We start from the raw sequence: 21,061 nt of genomic DNA on the forward strand, positions 1-21,061 counted from the left end.
AAGTGAAATACTGCTAATGGTGTGTAAAAACTGATGCGCTTCAACATTAGATCTACTCATTAGACTGTATATATAACACTACATTTTGGATGCATACTAAACATACTGAAGCTGCAGCTGTTTAACTTTCATTCTATTACATACAACATATTTTGTTGACTGCAGAAGAGTTGGAAACATTGCCTAGATTTAACATGTTTTTTTAAAGAATTAAAAGGATTTGTTGACTTTTTACAGAAATGTGAGACTAAACAGCAAGTGTTCTGACATACTGAAATGCTATAAATTAGCTGATTCTCTAAACATGCAACTCCTCTTATGACTTGCAAAAGACCTGACAAAATCGAGAGTTCAGCCAACTTCCTTAATTAAACATCTCTCTATTACTATGACTGTTAAATCAATTTTAGCTTCTGTGGTGTATATTTCACATGAAAAGTGGAAAAAGTTTGCCGTCAGTAATTGCTAACACCTGGATCACTTTGACGTAATGTTTTTGGTGTCAAGGATGGGTAAATATAATTTTTTCCTTTTCATATTTCATGAGATAATTGATATACTAATTATGTGTTAAGTTGTGATTTTAAATTTTGTCCCAGACTTAACATTATATAGTATAGTATAGTAAAGCCTCCTCATACGCCACCTGATTAAATGTCCAGTGGTTATCCAGTGCTCAAAAAAATAGTTTTTGGATATTTAGAAGAGAAATATCTTGATACAAAAATATATCTAACATTTAAATGCAAAATTAAATAAGAAATATTGTAAAAAAATATATATATCCAAGACTGACAGAACAAAGAAGAAGACGTGGGAGTGACAAATTCAATGTCATTTGCATGATGCGTTAAATGAGCACAAGATGTAACTATGATGTTTTCTGTTTGTTTTTTCTGTTATTATTATTATTATTTTTTGATTTTTTCTTTCTTGATTCAATATTATTGAACTCATATGATGCCATTTTAACAGATATGCAGCTCAATACCCCATAAAGCTATTATAAAGCTAAACTTGAGCTGTCTTTCTCCAGAGGTATGACTTTTATCATCTTTACGCCTTCCCTACCCAAAATGCCCAGTGCACTATTGGTATTACTATATTGCCATGGAATCCACAAACTTGATTTCAATGATCTCATTTTATGCATGTAGTTTGACACAAATGAAGACTACATTTGACCTTGGTCTGAATTGGCAGGGTTTCTGTCTTCTTGACATCGTCCATAGATGGTCGAGCATCGTTGGACATGTGGTTGCTGTGTGTGGTTATATTGTGTCCAATGCGTGTGCTTATAATGTGGCTGCTGTGTGTTTGGTTACAACTTGGCTGCTGTGTGTGCTTATAATGTGTTTGGTGTTTATGGTTATAATGTGTTCGCAGTGTGTGGTTACAACGTGGCTGCTGTGTGTGGTTATATCCTTGGACGTGTTCGCTGTGTGTGGTTATAATGTGTCCACTGTATGTGCCTATCTCCATTACCTCGGACTCCTGTATGACACACACCACACTGGAAAGCGGCATTCTTACATGACCCACACTGAGCTCCTCGAATCTCCTGTCCACAATAATGACAAATCACCCCAAATTCTGAAAAAAAGAAGGTTGATATAAAAAAGTTAGCTGTCTTTTTAAATGACGACCATGTGCAAACATATTTCCATTACAAAGTCACTCAAAAATCTATTAATTAGGCATCACTAATATCACAGTACTTTTGTGCTTGCTTGATATGTGGTGCCATCTATCAACACTCCATTTTCATGGAGCAATCGTATATCAAGATAATAATTTTAAACCAGCTCTGATCATGTGAGCAGTAAAATGTTTTTTCCAAAAATGGAAGTCTTTTAGTGACACATAGGGTTGCAAGCATCCGTGCCAGATAAACGTTTTTACACCAATGTTAGTCCATCTAGATGAACTAACTCAATGTATATGTACCTTACTGCGAATATGCCAGTAAACATCTCCCCATGTACACACCTAAAGAAATTCATCAAGCTTTGGATATCTTTTGGTAGAACACTTTCCCCCCAAAATTTCAAGATCAATTCCATCAGCGTATCTACCAGTACATGATCATCTTTATACACAAGAATTAAACCCCTCCCAATGAACATGAACCACTAACCTATGCCCCTGTGTCCTTCAGGCGGTACACTGATGTGTTTTAGTATCTCAGCACTCTGATTCCTCAGTCCCCACCGGTACAAGATGTCTGCATACGCTCGTTTGTAACTGTCATACTGCTGGTACTGGGCTAAATCCAACAGCCTATAAAACGTGATAAACAGAGTTTGCAGCTTTCAGCTTCCAATGGTTATTAACATTAATTTTTAATAACATCATTGTGTTCAGGTGTAACAAAACCATGTCATGTGTACCTGTATATTCCTTTGCTTCCAATGTCCATGAGGCCTTGGTGACAGAGAGTTCACAGACTCAGTCATTGAAGACCACTCGTTTTCCATCAATATGGTGTGCGTATTTGTATGTCGCCTTTAGGAAATTCGTCAGTAGCTTGCCAAATAGCTGTGGTTTACCTCAGGTATTCCAGTTTTATTCCCACAAAACTTAATGCCACTATAGAGGTACTCGTAACAAATTCTTGTGTGTTGGGTTTAACACAAGTGGGATATATAAACAGATGATGCAATCTTTTCTGTCACATTCATGGAATCATCCATGGTTTGTTTGTTTATTTACTTGCCTGAGATTTAATGTTGACTTCCCAATTAGGATGGGCATCTTAAACCATACCCGCTTACAGCAAGGCTTTTCCATTACACACATGTATCATTAATGCTGCTTTACAGTAAAGCCATGTCTGTGACACCAGACATGACATCTCTCTTAGTCAAACCATGGAGAACGAAGATTCAAAAGATCACCACACATCACTGGTGACATATAACGTCAATACTGTCCAAAAGGCCCTCATTTTAATTCAACAATTGTCTACATTTACTTGTTATTCATTGAGGAAAAAAAATCAGCAAAAAAAAAGGAAGAAAAATATTTTCAGATATAGTTTTTATTTGTTTTTCTCCTAATGTTCACTTCATTTTCAAGTGTCCTTTTCCTTTCAAGGCCATATCAGCAAGAGTTTTCATGCCATTTGAGTTTACTACTACTTCTTCAATCATATCGCTGTACTTCAACAACCATGCTTGAAGGAACTCATTTTTCATGTTGTTGAGTTTATTATTGTTTCTCAATCATACTACTGTACTTCAATAAACATGCCTGGAGGAACTCACTTTTCATGCCATTTGAGTTTACTCTTACTTCAACCATACTACTGCACTTCAACAACCATGCCTGGAGGAAATCAGTTTTCATGTTGTTGAGTTTACTACTATTTCTTCAATTATACTACTGTACTTCAACAACCATGCTTGGAGGAACTCAGTTTTCATGTTGCTGAGTTTACTAGTCTACTTCAATAAGCATACATGTATGTACCTGCAAGAGTTTTCATGTTGCTCTCGCTCGACTTGTTCAGGATCCTTGAAGTCCTCGACAAATCTGTAATCCTCATAGGAATCTGACCAGCTGTTGGAGCGGCGCAGCTTCATTGTGGCTGAGGGGTGCAATTAGCATCACATGTCTTTCATTAGTTTTCAGCCATAACCTTACAATTTCTCGCAACAGGTATTTAGTTTACTGCCTGTAAACTAACGACATGTCTCCTCAGTGTCTGTGTAACAGATGATTACACCAATATTTTTCACACGTAACGCTACATTTAAATACAGACCGACCAAAACAATGTTTTTCTTACTTTAACCAAGCATAGCATTTATATAAGCTTCCACTCTAATAATTGTAAAAAAAAACTTCAACAGTTACCTTGAACTTTGTACCAAGCAACTTGATATAGAAGGCTACACATTTCCTTTCCGTCTCGATAAATGAATCACCAAAATATCACGAAAAACCAATGAAAGAAAATTTTTTCCCTTAAATAATTTAACAGCAAAATTAAAGGCCATACTCCTGCAAAGTCACTAGCCATGCACACATGCACTTTATTTCCTAGTATGAAAAGTAACACAATGGACTTGAGGGCCACAATTCCGAGAAACAAGGGAGATAACTCTAATTTTACAATCTTTCAAGTCATGCACCACTTCATTGACTCAAGCCATGTTATTTCCACTTCACACAGAGTTAGCATATACTTTTCCTCCAAACATATGAGCCCCACAAAATAACAAGGTAGATGAGTGAAGTGTTTTCATGAACTGAAAGTTTTTCATTCATTACCATATGTACTGAACGTATGTTAATAATTGATAATAATCTGAAGGCATGTGCGTTGAAGTTTGATAAAATGAAAGCTTGCACATGTTCTGCATTGAAGCATATGCTTAAGCATTGCTGCTTGTGATTCATATGCTAATCAATACAGGCATCTTAATGGAGATCCCAAAATCATGCAAACGCTGGTTCATATTAAAGTTGATAACAGTCTTGGTTGCCTTTGCACGTTTCTTTCAATATACAGGTATAAATCCCGTCTAATTTACCTGTGAAAAAGGAAAGCCTCCAAATTTTCCTCTATACCTGTAATAGCTGGTTAAGTCTTTACTTGAAGTTAGTAAGCAAAACCTCCAAAATATTGAATCCTAAGTGCTGAAGACCCTGTGATTTTATGATAGGTGGGCAATAACCTGAATTTGTCTAAGTGCATGTGAACTAATTCAGACAGCAAGTCTGGACTCTGCCAGTAACCAGGCTATCTATGGTCCAATAAATGAAGTTAATTCACCATATGAGAAGGTAATTAATTATCTAAAGACCCTTTTACAGATATAAATACCACAATATTCTCACATTTTCTTCTCCAGTATAAATAATCGTCATGGGAGTTATATTGAGATGTGTAGCTCTAGGTCAATCGAGAAATTCTGCTGATAAGACAAAATGTCGTACAGTGGAAAGCTCGCCGTGGCGTTTGCTGTTTAGAAGACAGTGTACCTGGGGAGGTAGGCTGAGGCTTGGCCGGGAGCTGGATGTTCCCGATATAAGGATTGGAAGCAACCTCCGAGGGAACCACAGTTGAGTGAGGGGGCGTGGCTATGTCAGTAAGAGAATTAAACATTAGTACACCATATAAAGTTAGAGAATAACCAGGTTAGGGAAGTAACATTACATGGAATTCCTCAACCTCTTTGTATTATATTGTGTGCAGAATCATTTGAAAAAAAATTCTGGCTAGACTGGTAAATGCTGCGATTAATATTATAAATTTTTTGCAACAAGGTTAAGTCTCTTGGTAAAAGCTGACATGAACGTTCATGGTGAAAATACATGTAGAGAAATTTATTTTCAAATAATTTTAAAAACCATGTGTAAGGGTGAAATCTGAGATGATCACTCAAGAAATGGAAAAGTACAATTCTAAATGCTGATGGAAACAACTTAATTTTGTTTCCTGAATCAAGTTTAACATTTTAATATTATATTGACTGCTATCAAATATAACATTCATTGCACTACATGTATATACAAACAGGTTGAAAAGATGAGAAATGTAACTCACTTTACATATATGTCTACATGTCAATTTCCCAGGTGAACACAACTCAATATGGCTGGTTCCCATGCTTATCTTCATTAATGGCATATTACCCAGTTTTGCATATGAAGTCACAAATCTCTTTCCTTTCACATACATATAAAAAAAGACAGAATGGTCCTGATCTTTTTTTTTAATCTACTCATTATGCAGACAAAGTATTAAGGTTCAGCACCAAAAATTGTTTTCATAATAATAGTCTCACTTAAGTTACAGTTTTTAATTTTCAACCTAAAATACCATCACTGATGTTAACCCAGGAGTCAGCCAGATTGTAATATTGTCAAATGTTAAGAAAAATTAAGCATTTTAATATGATTTCAAACTTTGGTCACCACACCACAACTTTAGTCTAAGAAAATATGATGTCATGCACAAAATGGCAAAAGAGAACTGCACTTGTACACTTACATACAATCTTACATACATAATTGGGGTCGGTAAATGTCTAAAAGCGTATTAAAGTAAGACCTGAATCTTGACACAAACAATGGGATTACAGTTCATGTAATGCAAGACTTAAATCTTATTGCGCTTTTGAACAAGAGGGCCCCACTTCAGAACATTACTGGTGTTTTGCATGCACATGCTGTATAACCAAATCAGATCAAAATTTAATTAAACAACAGGTTTTGAGTCCACACGAATCAATCAGCTCAATAATAACTCATAGTGAACAAGTATACATCTACAGGCAACTCACACCACAATTACATGCAACAGCCACCAGTAACACACAACAACAACATAATCAAAAAGATATTATTGATTCCTTTAGTATAATGCATCATGTCTGTAAGAAACTGAACATCATTTCAATTATACCTTTTAACACTGATGCCTTTTTATGTAGAGGTTTATTTCTTTACAAATAAAATTTTGGTATCAGTAAACTGTGAGGTCATAATCCAGAAACAAGTATGCTCTCTGAAAACTTTGAAGGTCGAAATCCAGAAAACAATTGTGGTCTGAGGAAACATTAAAGGTCATTATCATAAAAACAGGTGTCTTCTGTGAAAACTTTGAAGGTCAAAATCCAGGGTTGTTCTCAGGGAGAAAATGTGATGGTCATAATCAAGAAAATGCACTCAGTCTGCCAACTTAAAATGAAATGACTTTCTCCTGAGAGATTAATCAAGCACACAGGTGATAAAAGTGTGTATAAACTCTTGAAAAGAAATTTAACACAACTGGTACATTCCTCATGTGTTTGGCAGTCATAATCCATATGTGGATGTGTAAATTGAGAGTTGGGTTGGGTCGGATCCTAAACTAAACTGCTATTCAAATTCACAAGGTCAACACAAAACTACCATCAACCACACCGCATATTTTTTAAAATCCCATAACAACATCAAACATTGTTGGCAGGTTAGGCATGGACTTGGTCTAGCTACCCTCAGCTTACGTAAACCCAAAACTACTGGTGTAATGAGAAGCATACATGTAACTATACCTCTGCCAACACTGCTAGCATCTACATGTAAAAAGTGCAATATTTTTATTACTATCCTCACATTTCTAGCTAAATGAGAGATACAGAATGTACATGTAGTTGATCCACTAAACAGCATAATATTTATTTATTTATTTATTTGATTGATTGGTGTTTTACCCCGTACTCAAGAATATTTCAGCATTATGGTGGGAGAAAACCGGGCAGAGCCCGGCGGAAACCCACGACCATCCGCAGGTTGGTGGCAGACCTTTTCACGTATGGCCAGAGAGGAAGCCAGCATGAACTGGACTTGAACTCACAGCGACTGCATTGGTGAGAGGCTCCTGGGTCATTACGCTGCGCTAGCGCGCTAAACGACTGAGCTACGGAGGCCCCACAGCATAATATGGAAGATCCAAATATTGCAACTGAAAAATGGATAAGTAGTTTTCAGAATATCCCCAATGTGCATGCCCTTTAAAACATCGCGGTGTTAAGCATATTTCAAAACCTTGATGGGTAACTGAAGAGATATCATGGGCTATGTATCAACGTGATTTGGATAAAAAAACTAAGTGATGAGAAAAGCTGCAAATACTGGAAAAACACAGTTAACAGCAACATTTTTTTCTGCTAAAAAGAATGTGTTAAATACTGAAATAAATAAGAAGAGTAACCCACAAAAGCCTAATGATATTTGGAAAGTACTGCGGAACATAAATCCCAGTGATATTTGGAAAGTACTGCGGACCATAAATCCCAATGATATTTGGAAAGTACTGCAGAACATAAACCCCAGTCATATGTGCAAAGTACTGCGGACCATAAATCCCAATGATATTTGGAAAGTACTGCGTACCATAAATCCCAGTGATATTTGGAAAGTACTGCGGACCATAAATCCCAATGATATTTGGAAAGTACTGCAGACCATAAATCCCAGTGATATTTGGAAAGTACTGCAGACCATAAATCCCAATGGTATGTGGAAAGTACTGCGGACAATAAATCCCAGTGATATTTGGAAAGTACTGCAGAACATAAATCCCAATGATATTTGGAAAGTACTGCGTACCATAAATCCCAGTGATATTTGGAAAGTACTGTGGACAATAAATCCCAATGATATTTGGAAAGTACTGCAGACCATAAATCCCAGTGATGTTTGGAAAGTACTGCGGACCATAAATCCCAGTGATATTTGGAAAGTACTGCAGAACATAAACCCCAGTGATATGTGCAAAGTACTGCGAACCATAAATCCCAGTGATATTTGGAAAGTACTGCAGACCATAAATCCCAGTGGTATTTGGAAAGTACTGCGGACCATAAATCCCAGTGATATTTGGAAAGTACTGCGGACCATAAACCCCAGTGATATGTGCAAAGTACTGCGGACCATAAAGGCCAATGATATTTGGAAAGTACTGCGGACCATAAATCCCAATGATATTTGGAAAGTACTGCGGACCATAAATCCCAGTGATATTTGGAAAGTACTGCGCACCATAAATCCCAATGATATGTGGAAAGTACTGCGGACAATAAATCCCAGTGATATGTGCAAAGTACTGCGCACCATAAATCCCAATGATATTTGGAAAGTACTGTGGACCATAAATCCAAACCACTCTTCTTCTGTTCCTGATCAGATTATAACTGATGAGAACGATCTACCGTGACTGATGATCCTGAACAGATTCCCAATTTATTTAAGAACTTAAGTTCTTCCAAAACTGTACCAGAAGTGTTTTACAATTGAGATCTTCTACAGTAAAGCCAAATCTTTGCAAATGAAAATGTGTTATCAATGAAAAAGTACCATAAGATTATACTTTCTCTAATCCTAATGTTATCGAAAAATACATTTTTGAACAATTATGTGCATTAGACGAGTCAAAAGCCTGTGGACTTGACTGCTATAAATGCTAAATTTTGAGAATGTTCTGCACCAGTCATCACAAAATCATTGACTTCAATAATAAACAAGTGCAAAACAACAAGTACCTATCCCAATACTTGGAAAATAGCAAAGATCATACCTCTCCACAAAGGAGGGAATAAGTCATTCATCAATAATAATCGGCCAATATCAGTACTTCCAATCATGGCGATGGGAGATGACAACAGAAACAGGTGTTCCACAAGGCTCAATATTGGGACCATCACTATTCATCATGTATATAAATGACCTTCCAAAATATAATAATACATCTACTTCTCATGATGAGGGCACAACGATTCATTGTTCACGGTGCTGAAACTGTTACGAACATTAAGACAGTTTGAAAAAAAACCCTAAAAGCTGTTACTGTGTCGTGGTATAAAAATGAAATGTATTTAACTTCAGATAAAACAAAATTTATGTTAATAAGTGTCTTGGAAGAGTAAAAAAAAATGTCTTGAACATAAAATTGATGACTCTTCAACTGCACAAGTCGCATCAACAAAATTGCTTGCTGTTTTCATCAATGAAACACTTACATGGCGCGACCATATTGATTTTATTTGCATTAAAATTTCAAAAGTTTTGGAATTGTAAGGCAGAATAAAACTTATCTTGATCTGAAGACACGAAAAACTTTTTTCATAGCTGTATTTTGCCACCTTTTGATTACTGTACTTCAGTAAGGGAACTTGTCCAGAGTCACTTCTTCACAGATTATTAAGGCTTCAAAAAAGAGCAACTTAAATTATTTTAGACTGTAAAATACATACTCCTACAGCTCCAATTCTCCTAGAGTTCCACTGGATGCCAATTTCTGATTGCATCAGATATCGTATGATTAATATTATTTTTAAATCATTGCATCATGAGTCAACACTATATCTAAAAGAAATGCTTGTTAAAAACACAGCAGTGCACAATAAGTTTCTTATATCTGTTAACAACCTTCATACTGAAAAACAGAACTCTGCTATAAAAACAGCTTTACAGTAGTCACAGGGTTGTCATGCTTGGAACAGTTTAGAATGTCTACTCAAAACAGCACCATCACTTTCTGCTTTTAAGTCAATTTATTTGCAAAATTATTTCAACCAGTAAATTTGTATAAGTTGTATATGTAGTGATGTATTATTGACTGTTTTCATGTTTCTATATTATTTAACATTCATGTATTGTTATTGAGGGCCTCTGAGAAGAGCAAATTGTTAAATATGACAGAGCTACCCTCTTTAAACAAAGGTTTCGTTCATTCATTCATTATAAATCAACAAATTATCTATGAAGAAATTCATTTAACAATCTCAGTAATTCATCTTCAATCTTGTCTTGATCATCATTCGCTCCTCATGATGATTTGAATACAGAAGAAATATGGAAATCTTAAAATTTCTACAGACTGAAAAACTTTGCTTATTTAATGTATGACACTGGTCACAGGACTGAAGTTGGCAGCTGAAAGACTCTAGCTATCAAATTACAAGACAAGTGAATTTGAACTGTTACAAGCACACTGAAAACCCAGCTGGCAAAAGTTTCTTGCTCAAGCACACTGAGCTTCATCATTGGCTAGTGAAATCAAATGCAATCAACATTAATGCTACATTTAAGAAGAAACGAAACACTTCATAACAGAATAAGTCCACGAAACATTTCAGAAGAAAACCAAACTGGGACAAAAGCTTGGTGATGCGAGTTCATTCTTATTTGTTTGAACAAATCCCCAGAAGCATTTGTACAGTTTGTATTCTCTTATGTTGTATACAACAGCGGTTAACAGATAGGTAAATGAAATAAATTATTACTTTTGTTGCCGAAATATATTTCCAGAAGGATATTATCCTACCTTAAAAAAAAAACCCATCATAAACACAACTCAAAGAATCAGGAAAAATGAGCAACTTGCATGGTGTTACGCAATTTTACGTCATTTACAGTAATCAGATATTTCAAAAATAAATCAATAAATAAATTTCAAATATCTAAAAGCCTAAGTTGATAGATATCACTGTTCAGAAAAATATAAAAAAACAACAAGAAAGTCTACCAACTGTAGAAGAATAAAAGCTTGACTATTCTATTAAAGCATGTTCCGCAGTAAAATCACAAGAGACATATAAGACATCCCAGCATTCCAATACTGGACAGAAATATGTACGCATACAAAAGCACAAACTTGTTACCAAGACAAAGACATCAACCACACACACGATTAAAAGTGCCGGTAGTTCACTAGATAGTGCAACACATCTCCTCATTGGTACGACATGTCATCATAGCATGTTTGACACTTCACATCTTACTAACTTTAAAAATCTCTTTTTGTTATCAAGTATTTATATCGCCGCAAACAAACACTCAAAATACATTTATCCATTCTATGAAAGCCAAACGGTACACAGACGAGTTAAAAATGTAAGAGTAAATAAGTTCCTTGTTAATTGGGAAAAATTTGTTAGAAAGCATGTACTTCTTTTTTTTTTAAAGCATGGTGACATTGCCCTAGACATTGTTAGATGTATTTGCTCCAGCAGAATTATTCTGAGTGAGTAACATGCCATGACTTTGAGACACAGCAGACCCCTGAATATTGAACAGCCAAAGACAGGTGACATCCAGGTGAGTGCAGCATTAACAAGTGCTGACGACAGTTGCTACAGGTGACATACACGAAGCAGTAAACACACCAGAGTGAGGGCAAGAACTTACTGGCAGAGACCCAGCCTTTGAGAAGGTTGGAGGTAGAGGAGACAGTGTGATACGGACTGTACTGTCAAAGAGAAACGCCCAGACAACTATACATTAGTACATGATATCCCAGCATTCAACTCCCTTACGCCCGCCCCTGGGGCTCCATGCGTAACTAAGGGGATCCCCAGCACCATGGCAACCAGGTTAAACAGGATCAGTGGCAGGATAAAACATTAATTAACTGTAATGAGTTTTACAGTGTCAAATGATGGCCAAACATCAGCGAAGCAAATGTATGCAATGTATATATTCAAAACTTTCTTGATCATGGTAATGGTATGCTTTTTGAAATCACTGGATAAAAATAAAGTTCGAAACATGAAGCATGATGACTGTAATATCTGTTACAAATTACACACATTTGTTGACAATGTTTTCCCATACTGACAGTGCATTGACAAGCTCAGGCTTCAGGCACCAACCTGTATGTAGCCACCTTGGTCTGAGCTGTATGTACATTATATTGTGTCCCAGCTTACATGTCATGCAAAAAGTCAATAAACATTGCTGCTGTGCTACGTTCAAAAATTTCATGTCCAAAATTTAGTAAAAACAAAAATATAATAACTACAATAAAATCTGCTAATAAACTGGCTGTCAATCTCATTATGAAATTGACAGCTTGACAAACACAACTGATAGTCCACATATGTGGTATTATATAGTCTGGTAACTAAGTCAGTTTTGTGCAGAAAAATTGTACAATGATCCAAAAGACGATTTCTTTAGTACTTTTTCTTTCCAAAACCACAATGTCTGAAAATTGCTCAAAGACTATGCAGCCTGTCTTGCTTAGTGAGATTTTTCAACAATGTACTCCCTTGATACTTTTTGATTTTTTGATACTTTGTCAATCAAACAGTTAAGAAGATGTCTAGCAAAAACAATAATTAAAAATACCAAGTTTTATGAGATCTCACCAACGCCACCTCTAATCACCTGTGTAAAGTTATACTGTAGTCGCCTCTCTGTACAGTCACCACATTCACAAGACTTTACAACTTTCCTTGTAGATCATGTTGTATTACTGCAGCAGAGACTAAATCATTTAGTGATAAGAATTTACCAAGCTTTGTACAAATACCCACTGAACTGTAAAACAGCGAATGTAAACCATTCTGCGTAATCTGCACAAAAAAATTTTTTTCTCTTGGTGAAATGCAGCTGGCCATCAGCTTGTGTTGTTAGAGATCTGCCCCAGATAAGAGCTGAAGAAGAAAGGACAGTATTTGTTAGCGAATATGAAATAGGGATAAAACCAAAAATGTAAATACCCACCTGAGAGTGGCTGAAATCAAAGAGGTCAAAGGTCATTATGAACAGGGGTTTCAGGGTTGAAGTGGTGACAGACAGACAGACAGACAGACAAACAGAAACAGAGGCTCTAGTGACTTACGCAGCAGGTTCCATCCATTTAGTGTGAGCTCCAGTTGTGGAGAGGAAGGTGTGTAAACCTCATTCTAAAGCGACAACAACAAACGACATACACATCATACAGGGGCCACATCAGTATTTAAAGGTGGACTGCAATGTTTTTTATTTTCACAACAATTGTTATCAACAGGCTTCTCCTGTTTTCGAATAAGACTGTGGAAGTTTTCTTTGTGAAAATAATTTATTAAGTATTTTTAATACAAATATTTATAAATATCCAGTATAACTGTATGTAGAATGTCCATCACTTATCCCTCTTTGATTTTAGAATGTCAAAATGTCATTTGAGGTGTCCATCATTCACATTTACGAAAATTCTACAGTTTTTGTGTCGTTGTTGACGTTCGGATAAAAACAAAAGGACCATTTTGATGCTATTATGTTTCGAAATCCAAGGGGAACAAGCATTGATGTTCTTAGCAAATTATAGATTGTACATATTTTTGTGATTCATTTCTGGCCAAAAAAAAATAAGTAACAAAAATATAAAAAAAGTCATCAGCATATATTTACTTTCTTTTTTAAATATATCTTTGCAGATCACCTTCAAGGTAACTCTGAGGAACAGGTTTTTCAAGTCAATGTTTATAGAGCAGCACACCGAGATCCTCAGTGCAAGACAATCCACTGTATTACTCCTCAAGCTCTACAGCTATTGTGTATATTCGCTGAAAATGCAAGCTGAAACTGACTGGGGTTTTACAGAATATATAAGAATGACTATGGTTCTACAGTACAGAGAAACCAACTTTGGTTCTTTAAGCCATTAGTAATTCAGGATAGTCAAATGGGCAGTTTAATTTACAGGATGCTGAGCTTGTGTTAAGCTCTATAGGATGCTGAAACCGACTTAAGCTCTACAGGATGCTGAGCTTGTGTTAAGCTCTATAGGATGCTGAAACCGGCTTAAGCTCTATAGGATGCTGAAAATGGTATGCTTCATCAAACTTCTCTCCGTGATTCCACAGCTAACAAGTAAAGGTTTGAAATAAATAGCATGATGATAACACAAGCAACTGTTTGCTGCAAAGAGATCCTGGTGGAATTCTACAAGGAAATAAATAACAGAATGATGAGATCATTTGCCTTTACCTGCTGAACTACAACAACACTGTAGTTCAGACAAAACCTTACCATTTCTGTAAAATTCAACAAATCATTATCACTTGCATCTGATAGCTGATGCAACGTAAGTTCCACCACTAAAGAAGGTATTTTTGGCATACAGAATTATACTGAAACATTTAGGACAATGGTCACAAAACAATACCATAATCACAAAAACAACAACACTCAGCTAGAATTTTTTTCTTATCTTTTGTACAGATCACATAATTAACCTTCCATGAATAAAAGTCTGTCTTCAGTACCCTTTTTTTTAACTGATCACTGTTTTACCTATAGTTTAGCCATTCCGTATAACTCCAATTAAATAAGGTAAACAAATGACACATCTGAAGAATAACAAAAATACCTTACATGTACTTATAACAAGAGCAAAGAATAACAGATAACAGATTGCACCAGAAGATCTAATGAAATTATGAATGTTTGATTTGAAAATGTTTGACATTAGGAAAAGGTCATCATTACTTGTATATTTTAACAATCAAATATCTCAATTAAGCATTATAGTATACACACAACGATTATGCTAGTTGCATAATTCGTGGTTTGAATTAATTTACACATACAAAAAGCTGTCAAGTTTATGGCTGCAGTGATCCAGTAACTATGGTAACAGGCCTAGATGAGTCTGGTAAAGTGAAATAAATGTACTGAGCTACAGAGCTAGTTAAACAGAACTAGAGACTGCCATATAGATTTTTGCAAACATATATCTACCCCCAAACCCCAGACCCCAACCCCCATCCACTTACCCCCATACCACCCCCACCCATTTGCCCCCACACCACCTCCACCCACCCCAATCAAACCCTTCCTTATAGAGATATGGATATTATGGGCAATATCAAAAATCACACCCATATATATGTGTGTGAGATTTTCGTCACACCTGCTTGCAATGTAACACTCAAACCCACGAAAAATTGCCTAAGTTCAAAATCTGTAAATCATGTAAGGACAATGAAGGTTGGAAGGCGAATACCAAGTCTAAACAATCTTAACACTTACAGGTAATTAGTTTTTGAGATTTCTTCCTCAAAAGATTACTTCATAGTTCATACATAAACACAGCAAAATCAAGATGCCCTCATTACATTCACGAGGAGGCCTAAAAATTACATTTGTGGAGGGGAAGCCTATATGACAGTGACAACATGTAGGTAACTAATGTCTGGACATGCTCATCAGGCATGCCAGCAACATGTTTACTATCTTTTTATAACACTGAGTACTGGAACAAAACAATCACTGTATGAAGACAACAACTTATTTATCATACCTCTGGATTTTTTTTTTTAAAATAATATTTTATTCAAACAAATAAACTGGACTGACAAACTAGGCTGAGCCTATATAAATGTCTCCCACACCTTTTGATGTTGATACCACCATCATTATTTGAAAATAATGGTACTATCAGCTTTGAAAATTGTGTATAATAACAAGTGGTTATCATATAACAATGTCAGGATTAGCACAGAAACCTTGTGCAAATAAAAAGTTGTTATCTATAAATCTATAAATACACTTAATTGTATAATTATTCATCCACTTTAAAACGATATTTTATAGAGATGTCAAGCACAGAGACACATCAAATACAATGGAAGTCACAAACCTGCGATAGGACAATACAAGGTTGCTAGCTTACAAAACAGTAACATTCCTTTGTGCTGTGACATTTTGGTTTTACCCTAATTCCTCAACTTTTTTGAATATGAAAGAGCAGCTGTCAGTGCATATTTATGCATAACTTGATTTTCGAGACAAAACTACATGGGCTGGATTGGCCAATTTCAGGGCTTGACAAAAAGTATAATTTTATCAGTCTACACAGAATAATGTTTTCAGAATTTGCTTGAATAAACATTTGTTCAGAGAACGTAATCATACTTGTTTTTAGATAATTAATTCGGTCCACTTTAATATTCACGAATTGGCACTCCTCTGCTTTAATACCATGATGCCAGGCCAAAGTAATACATCACACTGTCGTTATAATTTCCCAACTCAAAAAACATATATTCCTTACAACCATTACTTGAATATAACTTCAAAGAAGTAAAAATTATTGAAAATGTCTAAGACGACTGGCTTAGCCAGCACACCAGAAACCTGTGTACTCACACTAGGGGGCAGAGTATCCTGAGAGAGCTTGGCAGACTGTGTTGATGCCTTCTGACTGTCCTCTCTGGTCCAGAACACACAGCTCAACATGGCCAGGGTCTGCACATCATGTACTCTACAGTAATGCTCCATTCTGACAACAGAACAGAACATATTTAGTTCAGGTCATCAGAATACTTGAGCGGCAAAATGCAGAACTCAAAAAATATATAGAACCTTACAGTAATGCTCCATTCTGACAACAGGTCATACACTTCACTCAGTTTAATGGCATACCTGGAAAAAAGGCAGAACTCAAAAAATATAGCCCAACACTTCTACATGTTGTCACGATTTTTCTTTCATGGCACAATCTTTATGGTATGAAAACATCCACCCTGCAAAGAAGTTTTTATGAGGTTGAAGTGCCTAAATATTCAATATATTTATTGAATGAACTATGGAATTTCATCTACACCACAGAATAATACACAAACTTCAACTTAAAAGCAGCAAACGCTTTATTTGTCCTGCTTGACAAAATACCTGATGCATTTACTTACAAAGATTTGATCATCTGTTTGCCAAAAGGGTTTCTTGCCCAGGGTGGCCCTTTGTCTGGATTTGTCAGGTCTGGAGACAATGTCTTACTGCAACTCAAGTTCACTAAATTCCATACCTTGAGAGAAAAAAAAAATATTAATTTGTTTATGTACCTGCACTCAGGTTTATATTTAATTATTTATGTATTTGATTGGTGTTTTACACCATACTCAAGAATATTTCACTTATAAAGACGCCAGATTTATCATTGGAGGAAACCAAGCAGAGCCCAGGGGAAACCCATGACCATTCCCATCCGGTGAGGAAGCCAGCACAAGCTGGACTTGAACTCACAGCAAATGCATTGGTGAGAGATTCCTTGATCATTGCGCTGCGCTGGCTTACTAACACCTTTGGCTGTGGCCAAAGGCCTTTCTCAAGTTCATAAGTGGAAGAAACCACACGCACCTGCCAAACCTCACAACTCAATGCATATAATATAAAACATTATATTCCAGTTCATTATGAACCTTTTGATTTATGCCATTTTTTAAATTACAGTGTGATATCCTGCTGTCATGAATATACAAAGCTGAAAACTAACTGGTAATGTTCGCAAGCTTGTGGTCAATGTTACAGGCCAGGTGCATTTACGAAAATAAACTTTCACATACATATATTTGCGATGGTACAAGACAACACCTGGTAGTTATATATCTTTTACACACATATAACCGTACCTGTACTAGATCCTTCCTGCCAAATGCTGCAGCCACACTGGCATTATGGCTGCACATGGATTCCACATCATCTGACAATCTGGAACAAACATGGGAGATAACTCTTAAAGACATATTCATCACACTTTGGTGAGGTATATACATGAGTTTGCAGTGTTGCCTTATACAGTCAAGTAGGTCACTCTTTGGAATGTGAACAGAACTTTCAGCATAAATGCAGCACCAGATGTCTTTATTTAATTTTAACCCACAAAAGTGTCCACTAGTGAATTTGTGCTCAGGATACTCATGCTTTATAATTAGTTAGTGAATGACAGTTGTCTTGTTTCAGGACTTCTGAGTGCCTTACATCAAACCATCGTCCTTCACCAGGTACCTGACAAACCTCCTGACTTAAAGCCACAGTCAAACCGTGATGTGGAATAAGAAGGATCACCTTGTCCAGAGACAAAATGAAAGTGGAAGATGTTGTAAATGTCAGATCTTAGCCTTGCTATCATTGTTTATTGTCTCCTCCGTAAATTACGTCCTTCAAATTCAAGAATTTCAGATTGGTATGTGAAAGGAATCACACAGACAAAACTGCAAGAATAACACCTGTCAAACCTTTTGGCCTGTCATTATATAACCTGCTTCAGCTGAGACTACAAGACCTGGAATGGAATACATAAAAGATAGGTCAAGAGCACCTGATCTTCATCTGATCTTCAAGCTGAACTCACCAGACCAGCAGCAATCAGTAATACAAAAAAAATAAAAAAAAAAAAAAAAAACAAACCCAAAACATTACTTGCTTTTGAAAGTGCTTCCTTCCTTCCTTCATTTCTATTTTTTTTTTTTGTAACTTCTTTCAAATTCAACAGATGTCTAAATTCATGAAAGAGGTCACCCTGCCCTGGTTTCATGAAGCTCACTCAGCTATTTTAAAGTAAGCCCTAGACAACCATGACATTGTAGGCTGTAGAGACATATGCGCTTTACTAGCCATTTCAATATCACCAAGTACACTTCATGAACCTGGCTCCAGTCTACTTACTTGTATTCTTCAGCAAGCTGTTTGTGCACAGTTAACAGCCTTGAGATGTCGTATACACGAACTATTCCCACTTTGCTTGGTTTCTTCACTGTAACCCCAGACTGCGACTTTCTTGTCTCTGCATCCTTCTCACGTAGCTTTGATCGACTTCGAGGTCTTGGTTTCTGTTTAAACCAAAAATCACTTAAAGGAGAGTTTCAGACAGCAAGATTTAAAAGAAATATATTGGGGTACAAGAAGCAGGAGAAAATATCTTTTGTGATTTGTTTAGAGTTGATCAATTTTACTGAGTGGTGACAGACATTATGAGTGAGTGAGTGCTAGGGGTTTAACGTCATACTTAACAATTTTTCAGTCATATGACAACGAAGGAATCCTTAGGGTGTAAGTAATGTACCTCCTTGTTGCAGGACAGATTTCCACTGCTCTTTTATCGAGTACTGCTTCACTGAGACGACTTACGGAAGGCAAGTAAGCCGGCCCGCCTGAGCCATTATACTGATACGGGTCAACCAGTCGTCCCACTATCCCCTTCATACTGAATGCCAAGCGAGGAAGTTACAACTTCCTCTTTTGAAGTCTTAGGTGTGACTCGACCCAGGACTGATCCTGGATCTACTGCTCCCGAAGCCAATGCTACAGACATTATGGTGTTATAACATATTAAATGACAACCACTATTGCTTGACAAAACAGAGTTCAAATTCAAAGTTAAAAATATGATTTTTCAGTATCCAGGACTTGAAGAGAAAAAAAACATGTCTTTGTTAATAGCATTTATACAATTATCAGACATATGTAAGAACATTCATGTATTGACAAGATGACGTCTTCATTTTGGCTATGATGGCAGCCTGCAGGTTTAGGTGTGGAGACGGGATGTGCCCGGTTTCCACCCACCATAATGCTGGCTGCCGTCGTATAAGTGAAATATTCTTGAGTATGGCGTAAAACACCAATCAAATAAATAAATAAATAAATAGGTGTGGAGGCAGACCCAGCAGATTTCAATATCTTTTTCTCCTGATGTACAAGCACTCTAATATGATGCTGAATGAATCATTTTTGTAGTGACTTGAAGACAGTTAATATATGTGAATAGGGTTCCTCTGAATTATTTCCCTTGTAGCTAAGATCTTTAGTTCTTCGAGGCTTGAAACTATGATAACTGGGACACTGTCTATTGAAGCATACAGTATGCTGATTGTGTTGCCAAAATGAGAACTATTTTCTAGCCAACACAATGTAGAAAAACATGATGTCGAGAGATATTAAATAAAATCATTATTTTTCAGCTTATGTAAAATATGCATATTTGACCCATGTACTTGTATTTCATTACCGGTAGTGGAGCTCTAAATCTCCTCCAAATGGCTTACAAATTATATAATCTTCCTGGGATTAACAAATCAGTTTACAAAATTAAAACTGTCAGAAAGTAGTTGTTCCTTTAACCACGCCGCTTTAACTCCAAAACTCGCTAGCTATTTTCAGATGTCCCACCTAACCACAGGATGCATACAGTATTATATTAGTACCAAATCAGTGTGAGAAAAGCTTCTAGATGTAATAAAAATCCTCTCTAGGACTTTATGAAAACTTGATATTCTGCACTAATAAATACTGTACCTAGTTTAGCCGTTTTCAGGTGACACCTTATGCTTGATTCTGATTGATTCATCCACCCTATAGGATCACTTAGGAGTTTTTTGAGAAGTTTGACAAATATATCGAAAAAACATCAGTACTGGCATCAAAAGCACCATTTTACGTCCTTTACATGTATGTGTTACTCAAAGTGCAGTTTTACCTGCTAAACTTCAGGTGAAATACAGTCAATGAAGTCATGTAGAAGGTGATTTTCAGAAAAATCAATTACCTCCTTAGCTGAAAGACACCATTATCATCAAGAGCTTTCTTACTTTGTCATTTATTTATTTATCCGCTTGGTGTTTCTCACCGTACTCAAGAATATTTCGGCCAGTATTATGGTGGAAGGAAAACGGGCAGAGCCCAGGGGAAACCCACGACCATCCACAGGTTGCTGAGAGACCTTCATGTGTAGGCTTGAGAGGCTCCTGAGTCAATGCGCTGTGCTGGCATGCGAACCACTTTGGTCACAGAGGCCCCGCTTTCTTACTTTGAAATGAATCTTATTAGCCTTTTTCCTCATTAATTACAACCTTTAATATAGTTGGGAATATTTCATCTCTATACACAGGGCTGTTATAACCATACTGAATATATGTCTCCAAGTAAATTTTCTCTTATATGATAAGCACTACCATAATTTCTCAACCTTTTCACATTTTATGCATTTTTAATTTGATTTTGGAGACAAAACTACAAT

At 36.3% G+C, this 21,061-nt stretch overlaps 1 protein-coding gene across 5 annotated transcripts in view; it reads right to left on the minus strand.

Moving 5' to 3' along the window:
- LOC135475914 (GATOR2 complex protein WDR59-like) overlaps window positions 1-21,061 on the minus strand; it is a 38,822-nt gene that overhangs the window by 2,113 nt on the left and 15,648 nt on the right. Inside the window, exons 18-26 of one of the 5 annotated variants that reach the window (XM_064755872.1) lie at window positions 18,712-18,875; window positions 17,676-17,754; window positions 16,956-17,071; window positions 16,414-16,546; window positions 11,683-11,743; window positions 4,990-5,088; window positions 3,472-3,589; window positions 2,138-2,280; window positions 1,486-1,593 (exon numbers count right to left, since the gene is read on the minus strand). In XM_064755872.1, the coding sequence (XP_064611942.1) occupies window positions 1,486-1,593; window positions 2,138-2,280; window positions 3,472-3,589; window positions 4,990-5,088; window positions 11,683-11,743; window positions 16,414-16,546; window positions 16,956-17,071; window positions 17,676-17,754; window positions 18,712-18,875 (1,021 nt within the window). Of the gene's footprint in view, window positions 1-1,485; window positions 1,594-2,137; window positions 2,281-3,471; window positions 5,089-8,707; window positions 9,700-11,682; window positions 11,744-13,120; window positions 13,185-16,413; window positions 16,547-16,955; window positions 17,072-17,675; window positions 17,755-18,711; window positions 18,876-21,061 lie in introns of those variants that run through there. The other 4 variants (XM_064755871.1, XR_010445075.1, XM_064755874.1 and 1 more) reach the window with 4 other exon arrangements.

The sequence above is a fragment of the Liolophura sinensis genome, chromosome 9, assembly GCF_032854445.1.
Source record: "Liolophura sinensis isolate JHLJ2023 chromosome 9, CUHK_Ljap_v2, whole genome shotgun sequence".
Classification (NCBI taxonomy): domain Eukaryota; kingdom Metazoa; phylum Mollusca; class Polyplacophora; order Chitonida; family Chitonidae; genus Liolophura; species Liolophura sinensis.